The sequence below is a fragment of the Rhinolophus hipposideros genome, assembly GCF_964194185.1.
Source record: "Rhinolophus hipposideros genome assembly, chromosome: 5".
NCBI lineage: Eukaryota > Metazoa > Chordata > Mammalia > Chiroptera > Rhinolophidae > Rhinolophus > Rhinolophus hipposideros.
The window spans coordinates 51,593,385-51,614,572 of record NC_138051.1 but is presented as its reverse complement, the minus strand read 5'-3'; the positions used below and the strand labels follow the sequence as shown (position 1 = coordinate 51,614,572).

The window sequence follows — 21,188 nt, the reverse complement described above, 5'->3', positions numbered from 1 at the left end:
TGAATGAAGTTTACTTTTGGCAAGGCAAATTCTTCAGAATCTTTTTTCTCGCATCTCTCTTGCTCACTGCTCCCCCACACCCCATTACGATTACATTACTTTCATGCTGCCTGCCCTATAGCTGAGTGCCCTCACCCAGGACTTCCAAACCTCTTTCACTACCCTAGATCTAGATATTTCTTCATCAATTTTTGTTTATCCCCCATTAAAATTTCATGATCCCTCTTAGTCTAACCCACTTTGTTTATGTTTTCTGGTCCTAAATGTAAATTTACAGACTAGATCTGTACTGTCCAATGTATTAGCCAGCAGCAGCACGTGGCTATATAAATTTAAATTAAAATTAAATTTGATGTTCAGTTCCTCAGTCATGTTAGTTGTATTTTAAGAGCTCAAGAGCCACACGTGGCTAGTGGCTACCAAACTGGAGAACACGGATACAGAACGTTTCGATCATTACAGGAAGTGCCATTGTACAGTGCTGGTCTGGACCTTTCCTCTGAGCTCTAGATTTTTATATCCCATTGCCTTCCTGAAATCTCCACTTGGATATCAATAAACATCTCAAAACCAAAATTGTGACATTCCTCCCTAAACACGTTCCTTCCATTTTTTCCTATTTCAGTTGAAGTGAACTCCATCCTTCCAGTTGTTCAAGCCAAAAACCACGGATGACCCTTGACTCCACTCTCAATCTCACCCCACAGTCCACCAACCAGCAAATTCTGCCAGCTCTATATCCAGAAACTGACCACATTTTACAACCTCTACTTCTACTACCCTGTTTGAAGCTACCACCATCTTTTGCCAGGTCTAATAGCTTCCTGATCTCCCTGTTTCTGTCCTTACCCCACCTAAGTTCTATTTTCATCATAACAGCTAGAGAATTCTTGTTAAACTCAAAGTCAGATGATGTTAGTTCTTTGTTGAAAATCCTCTAATGGCTTCCCAGCTCATTCCCAGCAAAAGTTCAAGTTGCTGTAATAGCCTACAGGGCCGTATATGATATGACCCCGTTACCTACCATCATCTTTTGCTACGTCCCCTTTGCACCCTCCATGGAAGTTATACTGGCTGTTCCTTAAAAGCATGACACATGTTTCAGCCTTCCCATGAAATATATCTTAGAAATCACCGTCTAAGAATCACCAAACTAGACTAAAAGAGGTATAATTAGAAATTCTATTTCTAGATATCTAGGTAGTCAAAGTAATCTACCCACGTCTGTGAGGTTCCCTAGCCAGTAAATGGGATAATATGATATTAATTACATAAAGGAGGGTTTTCCAAAAGCTGCAATCTCTTACTTCATCAAGCCTACATCTCATACACACAAAAAAACAGCTAGTTGTCTAAAATGGCATAGACAAACTAATCAGCTAACAAAAAAATTAATTAATAAAAATATTGTGAGAATACAGATTAAGATATCCTATTTGGTAATAGTATAAATATATAAATTTTTATTTGCTCAATTATAAAAGACCTCAGTATGATACACAACTACCTGCTCATAAACAAGATCTACTCAATGCAGTTGGTCTGCAAACTGTGTATTACTGGTCTATTTTGAAATAAGAAGCTTGCATAAGAATGCAATTCAATACCACTGCTTCCTTCATCAAGAAAATTTTGCTATGAAAAAATTTCCGGTGAACAGAACAATGTGCTTATTAATGTAAATGTTTTACATTCTGGTACAAGCCCCTATCTCACTGCAGACTGGTAGCTAGCATTTTATAGACCGGCATAGGTCCATGAATCATACTTTGGGTAGCACTGTTCCAAATCATCTCCTGGGTCTTTCATTCAAGTCTACTCAGCATTTCTTAACACTTTCACCAGGCAATATCAGAGTTTCTATGCCATTTCCGATTCTTCAATTTATTTGAATGAATATGTATCTTGTTTTCTAGAAGTAATCCAGTCTCCTTATTTATATTACAAAATTTTAATCCTCGTCAGAAAGAAGGCTTTAACATCCAAGAACAGTAGCATACTGAAACAAAATTTTAATTAAGACATTAAAAATTATAATTTAAAGTAGATTATATAATAGCACTTCAGGAAGGTGAGATTTGATACTATATTAGCTTTGAAAACTTTGTTTTATTTTGAAAGAGATAAAAAATCATCTACTTTTCAACACTAACCTAAATATTCCATCAGCTGTTCAGCGGTTATGATTTCCATCATCGGTGGAAGTTTCACCTGAAAAACAAAGTACATTTTCTATAAAATCAAATGTTTTAGGTGATTAAACAATTTCTTCTAGAAACACAAGTGTGTATGTGTATCTACTGTATGTATACATCAACATTCACATAAAATCTTTATAATGAATTGTTATAAAATACAACAAAGTCAATCCTATCACCATAAACTTTACAAAATGATATAAGGTCTCATAGAGACACTGAGAAATCTGTTTTCAGAGCCTCGTGCTCTGCCTTTCACCGCCCACTATGACTGTCATTAGGCACCTGCAGCAGTGTTCTGCGTGACAGAAATGCAGTTAAAAGGCAGGAAGAGGCACCAAAAATATTACTGAAGACAGGCTTGACCACAACTCAATATCCTATTACTTCAGTCTGCACTGGCCATTTTTTATTGTTGAATGGCTAAAATGAATACAGTATTAAAGTACCAGTCACACACTGAATAATTCATACCGTATGATGCTACTTGTAAGGTTTTGAAACAGACAAAATTAAGCTGTATTATTTAGAGCTGCACATTTGGTGATAAAACTATTTAAAAAAGTAAGGATATGAATACCATAAAAATCAGGATTATGGTTAGCCCTAGGGATAAGGGGAGTTGGAAAAGAGCATATAAGACACATCTGACATGCTGGCAACTCTGTTTCTTACTTGTATGATAGTTCCACTAACATTTGCTTTATAATAACTTGTTAAACTAGATATGTGTTTTATGTACTTTTCTGTATTGTATTTGACAATAAACATTTTAAAGTAGATACATGTTATAGTCATATTTGTTTCTAACGTTAATTCAGCTTTAACACAGTCTAAATTAATTTTTCAAATGAATTGTCAGATGAGTTACACAGATATTATAGCTAATGATTATAAATATTTTAACTGACTTATTCAAAAGCATACTCTGTGGTATAGTCATAGGAGAAAAGTAAATACTGTAAGATGGAAACTCAAACAAAGTAATTAATATACCAATGATAGAATAGCAACATAGTTTAAAATTCTTCAGGAATTATTTTCTGTTCAACCAAGGAAATCACTGAAATTAGCAATTTCTCCAACAATTCCCCCAAAGGCTGAAAAAGGTGCTCTAGGGTGTTTTTGGTACCAAATGTGGTAATAGTATGTCATAATTTTTTGTTTATCTGTTTCAGTCAATGAATAGGTTCTAAAAAAGATCCCTGTACACAGAACAGTGTGAGACCGTCTGAGAGCATACATGACAGTTGACAATGATTTAGTCATCCAGTGGATTTATTGCTCAGTGAAAACAAAGAGATTCCATGGAGGTTTTGATCATTACTTGATTCTAAATATTTTTATTTTCTGTAACTTTTTTTTTTAAATGCAATAGACTATTTTTTTTTAGTAGTTTTAGGTTTACAGAAAAAAATTGGGCAGAAAGTACAGAGTGTTCCTATATATATGGTATATTTTTAAATTGACCCTCATTGGCAAATTGTAGTCCCCTGGCTGTTTTTCTAAATAAAGTGTTATCATAAACAAATACACCCTCATTTGTTTATGAGGTGTGACAATTAAGTTCGAGAACTTGCTGCAATGATGGGCTAGCATTTTTTGATATCAGAGGGCTTATTCATTATGAATTTGTACCAAATGGACAAACAGTTAACCAAGTTTACTATTTGGAAGTGCTGAAAAGGCCCCGTGAAAAAGTTAGACAACCTGAACTTTTCACCAACAATTCACGGCTCTTTCATCATGACACTGCACCAGCTCACACGGTACTGTCTGTGAGGGAGTTTTTACCCAGTAAACAAATAACTGAATTGTTTACTCCCTACTCACCTGATCTGCCCCCCAGTGACTTTCTTTACCCAAAGATAAAGGAAATATTGAAAAGAAGACATTTTGACGACATTCAGGACATCAAGGATAATACGACAACAGCTCTGATGACCATTACAAAAAAAGAGTTCCAAAATTGCTTTGAAGGGTGGACTAGGCATTGGCGTCGGTGCATAACTTCCCAAGGGGAGTACTTCGAAGGTGACCATAGGGATATTCAGCAATGAGGTGTGTAGCACTTTTTGTAGGATGAGTTCGCGAACTTAATCGCCTAACCTTGTATGTATTGTCTGGCTGCTTTTGCACTACAGTAGTAGAGTTGAGTCTTTGCAACAGAGACCACATGGTCCACAAAATCTAAAACATTTACTATCTGGTCCTTTACAGGAAAAGTTTGCTGATCCCTGCTTTAGATAATTTTAACTGTTTTTATATAATATAATACTTTATCAGGTGCTTCAGTATTGCTTTTGAAGGTCTGATATTTAAACCACTGTGAATGTTTATATTCTGAACTGTCAGACCAATTGAAAGTCCCATTTACATCTAGCAATGTTTCTTAAATAATACCTATGCATTCTTTTATCCCAGACAGATTCACTACAGAAATATATTCACCAAAATATTCCATAAATGAATAGCTTACTTATCCCTCTGCTTTGGTTAATGTAGTAATCCTATTATAGAATTATAAAAATAAGAAACCAAGGCACTAACCAGTATACGTATTTGTGAAATATATTCTACAATCCTCGATTTCTACAAACAGATCGTTTCAGGGTTTAGCCTTGAAATTTCCAAATAATAACTGCCTACCATGTGTTGCTTCAGATATTTGAAATAGGAAATGACAACCTCTATAATGATTTTAGAAGTGAAACAACAAATATGCAAATATTGTAACTGACTTATTCACAAGCATACTCAGAGGTATGTTGGTTTCCTAAATCTTAGCCTATATAATATTCTGGATGTTCATTAAAACTAGGGACAAAAGAGTATAATAGTGAAGAAAAATAGCTGCCTCTCACTAATACTTTGGAGCCATCAACAGATCTTAATTTTTTTTTAACCACAAAATGATCTTCCTGAAAGTTTGCTTCTCTTTTTGCTTTCTTCTAACACCATAGCCTCAAAGCAAGTGCTAAAGGTTTTGTTAATGATCCTAAGACTTTCACTCCTTTGTCTCTTTAAATTTTATTAAAGAGCAATAGGTTATGGGACAGCTAGCTAAGAATATACAATTAGCTAAGAATTAACAATTGTGGAGTTCTGTCTGAATCTCTAAATTTACAATTTTATAATTAGAAAAAAAAATGGAGTATGACCTAGGTTCTCAGGTGGTCCTCTTTTAGTAATAACCTATAAAGTTTATAAGTACAGGAGAGTACTTCAATGTATATGTAGGTACTTGGAAGGTATTCTCTTAAGTAGTTTAAATAGTCTTCCTGAAATCTGAGCAAAGCCTCCCAAATTAACACATAGTTCCAAATTAATAGAGTACAAATAAAATGAAGCTTTTATTCTCCAGGAAAATAATGTCCTATCCTATAAATATTTTATTGTATTAACTAGATTTCCTGAGCAAATTAATACTATAAGCACAGCAAGAATAGTTCAATTAACAAAGGAAATAGCTACTCCAACTCCAAATACTCAGCTATAGGATAAAACCTCATTAATTCAGCCCAATTATCTGTGATTTTTAGTCATTTAAAGAGTGAAGTGTATTTTAGAATAGACTCAAGCAACCAAAAGGGAGAACAACAAAAGACCTTCTGTTTAAAGTGTTAATAAAATCTTAAACAGGAATGTAAAACATCCAAAAAGATACACGCCAAGACTTTGATACCTATGATTTTAATATTCTGAGGGTAGAAAGAAATGCAGAGGACCCAGAAATAACTAAGAAATAAGAAGCAGTTTATATAGGTAATGGTAAGTATGAAAATAACCAGCCAAAGAACATTATTAAATGTTTCATTAGAACACCAATTAATAAGTACTCAAGAAATACATAGTTTGAATTCTAACACCTCTTTAAAGTTGGAAAAATACTTAAGGAGATAAAATATTAGCTGCCAGTCTCTGCTCTTTAGGAAAGTCAGGAAAAATATTTAAACGTATTGAACTTCTACTAATTGCCATTCAATTTACATATTACCCTTAGTCCACAACAATCCTATGAAGCAGGCATTATTAAGTTCAAAGAATAAACGAAGGCATTAAAAAGTTAATTTGTCCAAAGTAGAAGAGCTGTAGTGTGAATTGAGATCCTGACTCCTAAGCCAATTATCTTCTCCATTATACCAGTATTTATAGACTTTTACAAAACAATGAAATCGTATGTAAAACGTCATCTGAAATATATTTTAAATAAATAATTGACAGCACTTCGTGACCAATGAAAAGTGGAGGATGATGGGGAAAGAATAATTGAAGTTGACTCTAAGGCTCAGGAGACTAAAAATGAAGATCCATGACTAAAAATGAAGATCCATGCAATCAATAAAAATCAGATTTTGGGTAAGGGGAGATAAGTTTGTAGAAGATGATATCTGCTTCAGAACTGTGAAGTTTAGTTTAACATTCAAACAGAAAGTTGAGTTGGAGCTCAGGAGAGAACCAGTATTGATTTGTACATGAAATATTTGATTCTTGTACTGCAGTCTATTTTTGCATTACTATGGTAAAATGGACCAACTAAATAATGTAATTTCTTCTTAGCAAAAATTTTACTAATTTTTAATATGCTGTAAATCATATTTCATTCATGCTATTTTTAATTGAAATTGTAAAGAAATTATTTTTTTGAAAATATTAGAAGCATTATTAATGGGAATTAAAAGGAAGAAATGTCGTTTTTTCAAAATAAGGACTAAAAAATTAAGGATTCTTTCAGCATGCCTTTAATTTTGGCTACAGCAAATAAACTTATGCATTACAAACTATTACACATCATGCTTTATATTCTAATTTCTTATATGTACTATTTATTATTAATAATTACTGTACTTAAAAATAGTAAAACTCAAGATTTTTAGTAAATCTAACTGACTTTCTACTTGCCAGCAGTATTTCAAAGCAGGAAAATTTTATAAGAGACAACCTTCAACTTAGGCCAATTTGAAACACTTTCACCATCAATTTTTATAATAATTTAGACCTCATCCTCAGAGTAATACCGAGGCCTACTTAAAACTATTTAAAACCATCAGAAACTGCAGATATATTCACACATATTAGATTTTCAAGAATGTCCTATTTTATATGCAATTCAAAGGGTTTTAGAGTAATGAAGAATGTTGTTACAGTGAATTTTACCAGTAAAAGATTTACTAGTGAGGGTTGGGGGGAGGGAAATGAGGGTAAGGGGGATCAAATATATGGTGATGGAAGAAGAACTGACTCTGGGTGGTGAACACACAGTGGGATTTATAGATGATGTAATACAGAATTGTACACCTGAAATCTATGTAATTTCACTAACAATTGTCACCCCAAAAAATTAAAAAAAGAAAAGACAAAAAAAAAAAGATTTACTAGTAAAAAAAGACATCTTCAGTTCAAAATACACTGGATTTATATTTAAGAAGGTCAGCAAGCTTACCATGCTGAAAATTCCACCCCCTCCCTCAAAAAAAGCTGAAAGTTTTACATTAATTGCTTGACAGACAGCCAGTAATAGGGAAGACAAGAGACCAGTTAGTAGGCTATTCAAGTAGTCCAGGTGAGAGATGAAGGTAGTCTGAACTAGAGTAGTGGTAGTAGAGATAGTTACTAATTATTGAAAATATCGTATTTAATAAACTATGATGGAAAGGCAAGCTCATTCACCACAGAAAGAACCCAAGAAAGGCTCTGAAATTGGAAGTGTCTTGAGGAATCAGAAGACATGGGATAAAGCATAGAGGGCTAAAAACAGAAGGAGTCTCTGTTAAAGAGCAGCTGGTACCAGATCCCCAGGTTTTCGTCTAAGGAATCACGAAGTCTAGTTCTGTTTCTCTGACTTTATCACTGTCTCTTTCACCCTGCTTTGTTTTAGACCAATTGTCCACAGGCTTACTGGTATCTTGAATTTTAACTTCCCAACCAAATATCCCAAGTAAGAGTTCTGGTTCTGGAGAGGGTGATAATCTTCCTTGGGCAAATTACTTAACCTTTATGCACTTCAATTTTCTATATATATAAAATAGGAACAATATCTACATGAGGATTTCATGATGGGGTTGAGGAAATTAAAAGAGAAAAATGCATATAATGCCTGTAAAATACTTAGCATAGTACCTAGACATAAAAATAATTGAGTACTTACCATTATTACTCAAAGCTCTATGATTGCTGGTACCACCTGTGCTCAAATGTCCTTCACCCGGGACTCGACATAGACAAGGTTGGATGGGGAATGGGAAGGTTTTCCCACTGAAGGGCTACTCCATAGCAAGGGGAGAGGAGAAAATGAACACACTGATAATGGGACAATCACCCCACTGTCAGTATGGATACTATCATCAGCCCTCATCCACTTTATCTCACCAATCTAGAGATACCACACCAATCCTAATTCTTAGGAGAGACTAGACATGAAAGTCTCTGAAGTGTTACTTGCACCTATTGTATAAACAAAACTCCATCACTGTGTGAAATTTCTAATCTCTTTTTACAGGATCTATATTAAAAAACAGGGTGGGCAGAGGCTAAAATGGAAGCTCACCATCTGTTTTTCCATTTTTACAAGTAATAAACACTCTTGGAAAACCTCAAAACAGCTTTCTGTCTACTTTAGGAAAAGGGGAATATGAGAAAATTTGTGTGATTGCAATGTTCCTACAAGTCAGGAAGTTAAAAAAACCAAACCCTAGTCAGAAGCAAGAAGAGGTATCTGAAGAGTATGACAAAAGAAAAAGTCCTCAAGGAGGGAGGGAGAACTAGAGCAAACACTCATTGCTGGCAAGAGGCTCACCCTCATGGTGTCCCACTATGCAGGTGATAGAGGATGTCCATTTAAACGTCTTTGAATTTTCTGTTAATGGCCTTTTGCTCATTTTGCTATTGGATTGCTCATCTTTTTGTAATTTGTAAGGGCTCTTTATAAATTAAGAAATTAGCCCTTAGACACATAATCTGGCAAATAATTCCCTCAGTTTGTAGTGTGTGTTTTGATTTATTAGTTTCTGGTAGGATTTTTTTTTGGGGGGTGTGTGTATGTTTTTTGCCTTTTTTTTAACCTTCAATTTTCTGGTTTTTTTACAAATTCAAATGTATTTATCCTTATGTTACCGTTTCTAGGTTTACTGTCTGGAGAAAACAGTTTAATGTAAAAAATCTTGCTTCAGAACCCTAGTATTTCTCCCTTGACTTGGAGTAGGAGATGGTCTCAGCTCCTATTAAGCAAAAAAAGAGAGGGAGAAAAGAATTTCCTACCCAAAAGGGCTGGGGAGGAGAGGAGATGTGTCTCCAGCATCTTAAATCAGAACAGTGTACTCATTTTTCTACTAGAATGCTATATAATGATTAGATACATAATGATTAGCTATAAAATATGACATGTCCTCTATCACAATGTACAGTATAAGATATAAAGGGTTTTTTTGAGTGTGTGGGGCCCAGAAACTATAACATTCTTTCTATAAGAAAACAAAAGTAGGACAAAGCAGATACTCCTTCTATTAAATTAATACCTTCATAAACATAAAAATATTAAGGCAGAAAGTTTTTTAAATGTTTCATAATATAAAATTTAAATCATACACAATAGAAAAATAATAGCGTAATGAACTTCTAAATCACTTAGCGTCAACATTTATAAAATAAGGCCAGTATCACCAGAAACCAAATTTTATATTTTATATCTTCTGACTTGTTGATTTTTATAAACACATCTAATTAAATGAGTCACAGCCCTCAAATATGCCTATAAATGGCATTGTTTTTGACAGATAAAAATGAGATTAAAGAAAAACTAAAATAATCACCAAATATAGTCTAAAGTAAAGAACCAAATTGGAAATGTATTCCAAGACATAAATTTACCTGATGTTAGTTAAACAGATTTAGAAATTTGAGCTTGCATTAAATTTAATGAGTAGCTTTTCCTTTTTTCTTGATTTGTTGAGATTATCACAGCTCAACTATTTTACAAATTATGAATGATCACCTACCTACTCTCCAGTCCAAAAACAACACTTTTAATTAAAACTCCAACATTTCAACTCAGTACTTACATTTGATAATTTTAACTGTTATCTCTGATGTAGATACTTCCTTTGAATCATTCAAATCCTCCCAATATGTTCAGTTTATTGGTTTTCTCATTACTTCATCCCCCAAAACAGATGATCAACTGTTTCACTTTCAACTCTAATTCCATTGACTTTCCATGAATCAACTCTTGAAAAGCCCAATCCCTGATAACCCTAACTAGCCATTCTTCCTGTCTGTATTTCCAGGTATAAGAGAATTACTGGGGCGGGAGGAAAGAAAAATTAATATATCAAGTTTTTAAAGAATACCCTAACTTATCCATTGCTATTTATTACCTTTCTACATATACCTAAGATTCCTACTATGCATAATGTCGAATGAGATTAGAATTTTTAAAAAAATACAATGTACTTTTCTCACAAAACCAACCCCTCGATGCTTTACAACCTCTTTACCTCTTAATTACTGACAAGTTTGATGTTAATAGTTATTACTGATGTCAACTGTTACACTGTCAAAATGGAAAATGAGGCCTCAATTTCTGTCTGCCTCTATCTTAACATGTCTCTGTATGACTCTGCCTTGTTCCATTCCTTCCATTACTTCAGAAAATGAGATTGTTGTTTCTTTCCTCTGAAGAGAAGTTTACCACCTAGTCTGAGGAGTTCATACCTTCCTGATTTTTCAGTACCCTTGTCCTCACGACTGTCCTTTTTGACAAAATCTTTCCTCCACCATCAGCTCCTCGACGCTGTTGCTTTCGACAATAACTAACCACTTGTTTTTTCTAACCACTTTTTTTTATTATAGTCTCTCTCTGACTATAATGACATTCTCCTATTTCTAGTTCTTATTCTTGTCTCAAATTGTGCCTATGCTGGTTTCATTGATATTCTCTCCCTTAATGTCTAGCATTCCCCTCTCCCGACCAAGTTTAATCTTTATTCCTCTGTTTTCTCTGTCTGCTAGAGAATGGGGTAGAAGAGGGAGTGAAGAAACTGAGTGAGGATAGGGACGATGTTTTCCCCAGCAATTTGTAGTTCCCTATATAAACTGGGATGGAAAAAGTTAACAACTATTGCTCACCACTCTATAGAGAATTCATTTATTCTCATAGCTTACATCTAGGTAGTATTTCCCCAATTCAATTTTTCTCCATAATTTTGACCTCTTTCCTGAGACCCAGTCCATGCTTCTAGAGACATAATAAATATTTATATTTTTATGTCCCACTACCAGACATTTCCAACCTGACACAACCAAACTTTAACATCAACTTTCTAAAGTTCCCATCTAAAACATCTCTACCTTTTGAATGACCCAAGCACTCTCCATTGCCCAGATTAGAAACAGTGGTGTCAGCCCCTTCATTTCCTATAGCCAAGTAGTGATCAGTGCATCATTTAGGCTGTGACATCAAAGAGAAAAGGCAAAGAACTCCCCATCCAAAACAGCTATCCTCATCAATTCTTACTATATTCACCACAATCTTAGCTCTAGTCTCATCTCAAACAAAAATACCACTTTCACCATGGCATTTTTCTGTCCAGTAATTTATACTAGCTCACTATAATCAGCGATATATAAAGTCTAAATAGCCCCAGTGATGGGACCCATCTGAAATCGGACAACTACCTTCATAGCCTATTTACTATTTTTCTCTACTATAGCATTTCTGAAACTTTTTGGTCTCAGGACCCTTACAGTCCTGAAAAATTATTGAGGACCCCAAAGAGCTTTAGCCTATCAGGGTTACATGTATCAATGCTTACTGTACTAAAAATGAAAATTGAGAAAAATTTTACACATAAGAATACACAAGCACACATTCCATTAACTGTCAAAGCAATGATGTCATCACACATCATGCAGCCTGGAAAATTCCACTGACATTTGTGAGAGAATGAGAGGGAAAAATGCAAATAACCTCTTAGTACTATGAAACAGTTTTGACCTCTAGAACCCCTGGCTCACTTTAAGAACACTATCCGACCCCATTTTCTTAATCAGTCTCCCTATCAATCACTGATGACTACTGATGAGTAACTTTTGTGTTCAGCAATAGCATGGAGGCAGAAATAAAGCTAAGAATCACAAATTTGAAAATAATCTCCAAATTCATTAGCATGCCTGCTCATTCAGTCTAACCTCACCTATCAATTTTATTTCCTACTATTGCCATTTCCTTTCCCTCCTCCCCTGTACTCCTCAAACAGAACAAACCTTTTCTTTTTTTTTGCTTCAGCATCTTTGAATACACTATTCCCTCTGCCGGGAAGGTCTTCTCTCATCCTTCAGACCCACGCCATAGGTTGCCAATTCTTTGAAGCTTTCTCTGACACATCCCATCCCCAATTACCTTTTTCTTTGCAATTCCATAGCACATTTAGAACTTCTCACATTGCATCGTAATTATTGTCTGTCTCCCCACTAATTGTGAGCTACAGGAGGACAGACTTGCACCTTACTCGTCTTTGTATTTCTAGTACCTCACTCATAGTGGGAACCCAAACGTTTGATCATTCACTCGAAGCAATGTCTTTCAAAGAGTCAGTTCAATGCTCATCTGTCCGCAAACATTCTAGCCCACAGTATTTGCTCCTTCATCTGAACTTCTGCAATACATACTATACAGAAACTAAGAAGAACGAAAAGCCTAAAGGAAAGTCTTATAACCTTCCTACAAAAAGACTGGGAACATTGGCCCAGAGGACCAAGTCTAGTTCCCTAGTCTGACATTCAGTGGCCTCCTTCATCAGTGGCTCTTCACCTTTTCAATTTTATTTTCTATTATTCTCCCACTCCTGTCACCCAAAACACACTATTCATTCTATTTCTTTTTCTCTTTTGTTTATACCCTTGTCTCTCCCAGGAATTCCATTTCCTTGTTATTCTAAATTCTATTTTTCTTTAAAAGCTTGGTTCAAGACCCAAAAATTCCACAAAGCTCTCTGGGACTATGCCAGGCCAAAGGAAAATTTCCCCTTTTGGGATATCTAATGCATTTCAAAATGTTACCTATAATCTAGTATTTATAGTGTATTGTCTTGCATTGTTCTTTAATAATTTCAAGTATAAGTCAATGCTGCAACCCCAAATAACTCCACAGCTCTTTAAGAGCAAGCACAGTCTTCATTCAAAATATTTGAGTGGCAGTATGTACCAGATGCTGGTAAGTTTTTTCTAATCTTATTTCTTTTGCATCAACCTTTCCTAGTAACAGGAATACTAAGGCACGTAATAAATACAATTCCCTTTACTTGATTTTCTTCCTAACTGGTCAGAATAATCCAGGCTATTTTTTTCTAGGGAACGTTTTATCTATAGATATAATTATCAATTTGAAAATAAAATATGTGTTATAAGATACATCTTCTCAGCACCGTAAAAATGCAAGCTTATAAAGGACACTCCATTTATAGATAACTAACTCACTTTGAGTCTGAGTCCTCAATCTACTCACTTTTGATGGGCACTTCCCTTTTATGCTCATTTACCTTGAATATATCTTTCTTATTTTAGTTGATACAATTTTAGCTCCCCTAACATTCTGATGCATGGTTACTGGTAATAATGCCAAACTAAAAAGAGCCACAGAAATGAGGCAAGCAAAAATCATGCATAAAATTATAACAATCTTTGAAAACCAAGAAGTTATGGTAATTGGGTCTCAGACCAAAGCTTTTCCTTAAATGGAATTTGTCTGAGGGGCCACATCTTCCCTATCACCATTTTGTTAAGTGTCCACACCCAAATAGAGCTAGCATTTGTTGGAAAATAGACTAAACATAACAATCAGAACTTGCTCCCTGATATCACAGATTGATGATAACTTCTGAAAATCATTTCCCCCTATTATTCACTCTTTTGCATATGTGATAAATTCAGTAAGAAAGAATAACATAGAAAAATATAGTTTAAACATAATGATAAGGGTTAGGATGCTCTAAGTCCTAGTTTATTGTAAGTATACCAGCCACAACTGAAAGTTAAACTCTTATTTAAACAGTACAAGAGAGACGTGAGGTTGCCAGCAATTCTTTCTGACATACGTATAATGCTTTCAACATGGTAGTCTCAGAATGAATTTCATGTAAGAAGAAAAGGGGACTAATGAGGAAAGAAAGGAGGAAGTCATCAGTTAATACACAGCAAGCTCCTCCACCCCGTTTTTTTCCCCCTCCCCAAAAGCTGTAGGAAATAAAAAGCTGCAGAATGTACCTTCCAGGCCAGAAGCAAAACATTGAGGATGGCCAGTAAAGGGCAGGGTCCATTCTCATTCTGGGTAATGATGGGTGTGTTCTCTTCTTTCCACTGAATCCACTTGATGTGATAGACAGATTGTCCCGGGAAGCGTTCCTTGGAGGCCGCCAGCACCTGAGCTGCCTCCCCTTCTTCCTCCTCCTCCTCCTCCTCCCCCCTGCACAGAGGCACAACCCCGGGCAACACCGCCTTGCCGCCCTCCTCCTCCTCCTCCTCGGGGACCCTGCTCTCAGCTCCTTCTTCACTATTGAACTCAGAGCTACTGGGGAAAGAATGCAGGTTAGAGAACGACTCCAGGGAGTCCAGGCTCGGCGATTCCCCGGGAGGACTCGGGTCGCTGCAACTGCTGCTGAGGCCGCCGGCGCTGCTGGGCTCCGAGGAGCCCGCGGCCAACTCCGGCCGGCAGGTGCCGGCGGGATCCGAGCGGGCGCCCGAGTCTCCGGCCGGACCCAGCCCATGGCCCGCTCCGGCCTCGGCTGTCTCCGGGGAGGCGGTCACCTTGTGCTGTCCTCTCAGAGGCACCTTCTGGGCAGCAGGGCTCTCCAAATCGCTCTTCTGCAAGTCCAAGCCCGTGAAGGGGCCGCACGGTTCAGGAACCCGAGGAGGGCTGGCGGGAGGCACCGGGTCCTGGAGGCGCCTCCCGGCGGCCGCCGCCCCCTGCCCATTCCCGCCGCCGCTCTCTGCCGCCCATACTTCAGGACCATCCCCGGCGGCGAGCCGGGTCTCCTGTCGCCCTTCCTGCGGAGAACCTGTCCCTGGCGCAGGCCCGGTGGCCACCCCGTGTTCTAGCGGCTGCAGGCTCTCGGGGCCGCTCTCCATACCCGGCCGCCCGCCCCTCGCTCTAAAGGGACCGCCGCGGGTTCTCCTCCGCCAGCGCCTCCGACGCCATGACAGCGGTACTGGCAGCTACAGCGCCCTTGCGCGGCCTCGTCCACGCACGTCACGGGGGAGGGCACCGGGAGCGCGCGCGCGCCGCCGCGTGGTCGGCAAACTCGGGGCGACTCGACGCGTTCCGGCGCGCCGCCGGGTGACGGCCATCTGCGAGGCGGCCTCCCACGTGGCCCCCTCCCTCCCACGCGCGCTCTCGCCGGTCCGTCGGAGCGCGCGCTCTGAAGGCGGGGCGTGGTGGGCGTGTCCGGGGCGTGGCCAGGAGGAAAACCTCCTTTCACTCTGTGGCCGGAAGTTGGACGACGAGGCATCCCCACCACATGCGGTTTCTGTAAAGGCCAGGCGAGCGGCGCGCAGCTTCGCTGTGACCCTTCAGAGCTGCGTCTTGTGGGGCCCCGTCTTGGGCTCGTGAATGGGAAAAAGCTCGTCCTGAAGGGTTGAGGAGGTTTGTTTCCCCAGCATATGATGTGGAAAGTTGAAGGAGTTTCTTACAAGGCGCAGATTTTAAAGGCTGGGATCTACTTGAGGTGTTTGGATGACCACCCTGCACAAATTCCAGTCTCCTTCGGGTGTGGCTGAGAAACAACAGTGTTCCCCACCAGCTACCGGTGAAAAAGTTCGCCCTACAGGAGGCGTCAGTGCGGTTGTGGATATTGGCCTGCGCAGCAGGAAAAAGAAAGAAAGAAAGAAAGAAATGTGGGTAATTGGGGCCAATAATAATAAATTAGCTTGTGCTTGAATTAGCCAAGTCTTTGAGGTTTGGTTAACTTGGCCTCGCTTTGCATAGAGTAGGAAGAGCCTGTTCCTGAAAAAGTTACTTTTCTAATTAGAACTGACTCCTCTTAGGGCCATGCAATTTTCAGAGAGGACAAACTAGACTGGAAGGTTTGTTGGTAACAAAATGGATTTGGGTGCTATTCTGACCTGTTCCAGAGAAGGGCTTTTTGTTTTCCTATTATTTTAAAAATCTTTCAACATTTTCTAGGGTCTGGAGATGCAAAAATTGACAAGACAGGTGTGCCTTCATAGACATACAAATACCTGATACCTAATAGAATGTAATCTTTTGTATCTCTTTTGGTTAGAGTAGGCAGACAGAATTGCCAAGCAGTGTTTCATTCACTCATTTTAACACATTTCAGTACCAAGCACGCACAGCACGTGCTGGATACTGTGTTTGGCTGCTGTGTTTGGCATTGGGGATGCCATGGTGAATAAGAGGAATGCTCATCTCTTTTTTTTCTGTTAAATTTTATTTATTTAAGTGTGTTTTTTCAGGATCCATGAGCTCCAAGTCAAGTAGTTGTTTCAGTCTAGTTGTGGAGGGCCCAGCTCACAGTGGCCCATGTGGGGATCTAACCGGCAACCTTGTTAGGAGCCAGGTGCTCTAACCAACTGAGCTAACCAGCCCACCCGGAAGTGCTCTCCTCTTCATGGGGTTTACTGCCTAGCGGTTTTTTCTTATTGCTACATTTTTAATGCTTGGGAAGAACTGTTTCTTGAGAATGCAGGAGATAGACCTCCTTCCACTTTTTTTTTACATTGACAATCATATTTATCCAACTCTCGGAAAAGAGGAAAATTAGAAAAGATAATGTAAAGCTTCTTTAGAATGTTAAATTAAGGAGTTTTGTGTGTGTTTTGATCTCCGTGTCAATCTGTGAACAATAAATAGTATTGTTCAAATTAGAATTTTTCCTGAAAAAGAGTTGCAATGTTAATAGATTAAAAAATATGCTGCTAGTCTAAGCACTACAGTATTTCAGGCTATTAAGTGCAAATGAGAATATTACATATTTCAGGATATTCAGAATTTAGCATGGTGCCTTGATTATAAAAAGGAGTTTTATAAAGGTGTGTAATATGAATAAATTGAATGAACAAATTATTTCCAGGCCAGAAACCATAGTAGAGCCAAAAGCCATGAAACAGGTCTCAAATAATGGCTTTTCACTGTTTTATCAAAACCCTACTTAGATAAATTGATACTTGCTCTGGTAGTTTTTATTGGTATATGTTTCAAATGCTCACACACATAATTTAACAATACATTTGTAACAGAAAGAAACAGAACCAGTTTTTCTTTTCATATGTTGTCAGCAATTACATAAGCCAAGATGAATATGTATGTATTTATTTAAGTTTGTGAAAATGTACATAGTTATTTTTCTAAGGGAGGTGGGAAGTGGCATCTAGGGAGAAATGCCAGATGATAATAAAATTTAAAAAGTCTCCTCTATCTCTCCACAATTTTTTTTCACCTCAATTAAAAAGCATTTTTTAAATTAAATTTACTGGGGTAACATTGGTTAATAACATCATATAATTTTCCTCCACAGTCTTGAGTCGTGTTTTTTAGAAGTAGTCGCACTCAACTTGTAGATATTAGCTCCTATATCCATATTCCTAAGTAACATGATTACACTCTGATTTTTTTCAATTAAAAAAATTGTAGATACTGTTTATTGATTTAGTCCCATGAAAGATGAGGATTTAGTTCTTTTATCTCACACTATTCTTCCTCTTCTTGCTCCAACCTTCCAATTATTTCAAAATTTTTAATTAAATAAAGTGCTCAAAAAAAGCATTAGAGTTATGTAAATATTCACAGTAAGTCAGACATTTTACTGTGACTGTGATTATATTTCTTTTCCTGTTAAAGTTTTTTTTCCCCCTGGAATTAACAATTGCCTTGTTTTATTTGCTTAACTCTTCATCTACCACTAACTCAGCCACAAACTTACCAGCATGGTCAACTATATCAAGTTACCTCTCAGATCCATTTTAGTCTTGGGTCCATCCCTCCTGGAACACGCACTTCTCTTGCTCTGATGTGGACTTCTTTTACAGACTGGATGCACTGCTGTCATCCAAGGAGTTCTCTTTGCAATTGTCTTAGGAGTTCCTTCCTTTTGTCTTCCACATTGATTCCTTTTTTTTTTTTTGGAACTCCTGTCTTTCTTTTTCTTTAATTTGGTGGAACATATTCTTAGCTTCCTGAGAAAGAGTGCATAGAAGATTTCTGTAGATTGTGTATATCTGAAAGGAGATAGATCCTTATCCTCCCTTTACATTCTATAGCTTGGCTGGATATAAAATTCAACGTTGGAAGTACTTTTTCATCATTTTAAAGTCATTGATCAATTATCTTCTAGCTTCCAGGTGTTTGTTGTTGGATACTATCAGACTCCAAAACATTCATTTGTAACCTGTCTCTTCTCTCTGAAGTTAATTTGATTTTCTCTTTCTTCTTGGTGTTCTGACATTTCAATATTTGATATAGCTTTGGATAGGTCTTGCTTTATTCATTGGGCTGGGTACTTGGTGATCACATTCAATGTAGAAACTTATTTCCTTCAGTTCTGGGAAATTCTCTTTTTTCATTTATTTTATAATTCTTTAATTTTATTTATCTTTTTGTTCTGCTTTCTAAGAGATTCCTCAACTTGATCTTTCAGTTTTTTTAATGCATTGTTTATTGATGCTATTGAATATTTAATTTCCAAGAGTTCATTCTAGTTCCTTTTTATTATTTAATGCATTCTGACCTTTCATCTTTAGAATATTGATCATAATTTTTAATGTATTCTTTATATATTTCAAAGGATATCTGAACTATATGCTATAAAAAAGTATACTTATTATGGAGTTATTGCTAGTGCCAGAGAATGAGATATAGGCGATTCAAATGTAAAACATTGGTTTTACTCTTTGGGAGGGCAAAATCTGTTTGGGGAAATAAGACATGTACACCCGAAATAATCATTGAGACTATGTCAGTTAATAATTAATGCTAAATAAGTGGTACAAATAATAACTTATAAAAATTTAGATGAAGAAAAATTTTTAGTGTGAGATAACTAAAGAGGAAGTAAGCTACATTCTCCTAATTAAAATCACAGTCTGATTATTACCTCAGGTTTAAGAAATCCAAAAAATATATGTCTCTAATTATCAAAATGATTATTCTTTTAAAATTCTGTTTTTCTTAGTTGGATCATAGCTTTTCTAGCTACCATGACAGAAAAGTTGGTGCTATCTTTGACTTACTCGAATTTATTTACTATTATCTTATCTATCAAGTCTTATTGATATTATATACCCCTTTCCTACTTCATTGGTCTGTAGCTGCCGCCCTCCCCCCAGGAGTCCTGCTTATTATTACCTTACTACTAGAGTACAGCAGCATTCTAATTATTGCCTAGACTATCATTTTCTCTTTCTCGGCTTATCCTGCATAAACATACCTGTAACAGCTGTCATCAAACATCTTGCTTTTATCTTATTGATGGTTCTACTAAAAGTAATTTGATGGTTCTTTATTGTTAGCTGAATCAAAATTAACTGAGCAGAAGATACGAAGTAAATACTCCTCTTAGCTATCTACTCAAGATATAATGTAAAAATTCTGAAAATCAAGGGTTTCTGTGTAATTCAAATTGTCCTGGCTCTGGCCCTCAACTGCTTATGCAGAAACTCCAGCCTCCTGCAAAGTACATTCCCTATTTAATTATTTCTGAGAGCCCCCATGAGGAGTCCCACACCTGTTCAGAAACAAATTCAATCCTATGATATCCTACCATGTGCTGCTTCTACTCCATGCTGCTTTACCAGATGCTAGTCTGCCCTGGTGGTGTTCTAGATGCGTGATGGAGAATGGAGGGAAATGACCTTCTTTTCCCTTTTCATATGCTACAGTATCATGAAACAGTTCTCTCAGTTTTACTTATGTACTCCTTTTCAAAAGTGGGACCTGAATGTGGGTCCAGATAGGCGGCACCAGGAATGAATTCAAGGAACATATTGCATCACCTTCAACTAAAAATCCCTACTACCCTGGTCTTACACCAAATTTCAAAGTTTTGTTATTCGAGCAAGTGCATCGTGCCTTAGGACTTCTTTCCTTAGAACTTCTGTCTTCAAACATACTTTTGCCCTGCCAATCCACCAGTTTGACAGATATCTCTCAACTCTAGTACAGTTGTTCTCAGTGTGGTTTTTGGATTAGCAGTATCAGTATCACCTGGGAACTTGTTAAAAATGAAAATTCTCTAGTCCTACTGCAGATTCTACAGAATCAGAAACTGGATGTAGAGCCCAGCATCCCAGAGGTCTGTGTTTTAACAAGACCTCTAGGTGATTCTGATACATGATAAAGTTTGAGAATTACTATTCTAACATTAGGAAAAGCCTCCCCTCCCTACATCTAGGGTAAATAAATAAATTTTAGCAAGAGTAAAAGGCTTCTAAATTCATTTTCTACAGCCAATGCTATTTTTCATTATTCTCTCAAAACTTTACAATGTTCCAAAGTTAGTCTTTTGGCCATTTTTTCTATATATTCTCTCTTGAGGTGTGTGTGTGTGTGTGTGTGTATCCACCTTTAAAGCCAGGTCTAAAACTATGTTTTATCATCCTGATCTCAAAATGTTTCCTTGTTCTTGTCTTCCCCACGTTTTTCCTTGTTAATATCAGTTTCTGTCACCCAGGCTTTCAATATTCAGCAGTTTTGTTTTAGTTTCCTCAGTCAACAAGTCTTATTTTTTAATTTAAAATGTTTAACATAAAAAAATAATTTTGATTTCTTACTACAAAACCAAAACATATTCATTTTAGAAAAATTAGAAAGCATAGATAAGCAAAAAGAAGAAAAACATCCTTTATCATACAATGCAGAATGAAGTATTAGAGATCACACTAGTGATACTTTGCTTTACCTATATTCTTCCCAGACTTTTCTAGGCATCTGAACACATACATATTTTTGTAAACAAAAACTGGACCATTCTGAACACATTTTAA

The 21,188-nt window shown here is 37.0% G+C and overlaps 1 protein-coding gene across 1 annotated transcript in view; it reads right to left on the bottom strand.

The window, feature by feature from the left end:
- Positions 1–15,597, bottom strand: part of MINDY2 (MINDY lysine 48 deubiquitinase 2) — a 57,081-nt gene extending 41,484 nt beyond the window's left edge. Inside the window, exons 1-2 of the mRNA XM_081048413.1 lie at positions 14,457–15,597; positions 2,154–2,211 (exon numbers count right to left, since the gene is read on the bottom strand). Of these exons, the coding sequence (XP_080904539.1) occupies positions 2,154–2,211; positions 14,457–15,317 (919 nt within the window). The 5' untranslated portion in view covers positions 15,318–15,597. The remainder of the gene's footprint in view (positions 1–2,153; positions 2,212–14,456) is intronic.
- Between the last annotated feature and the right edge of the window lie 5,591 nt (positions 15,598–21,188).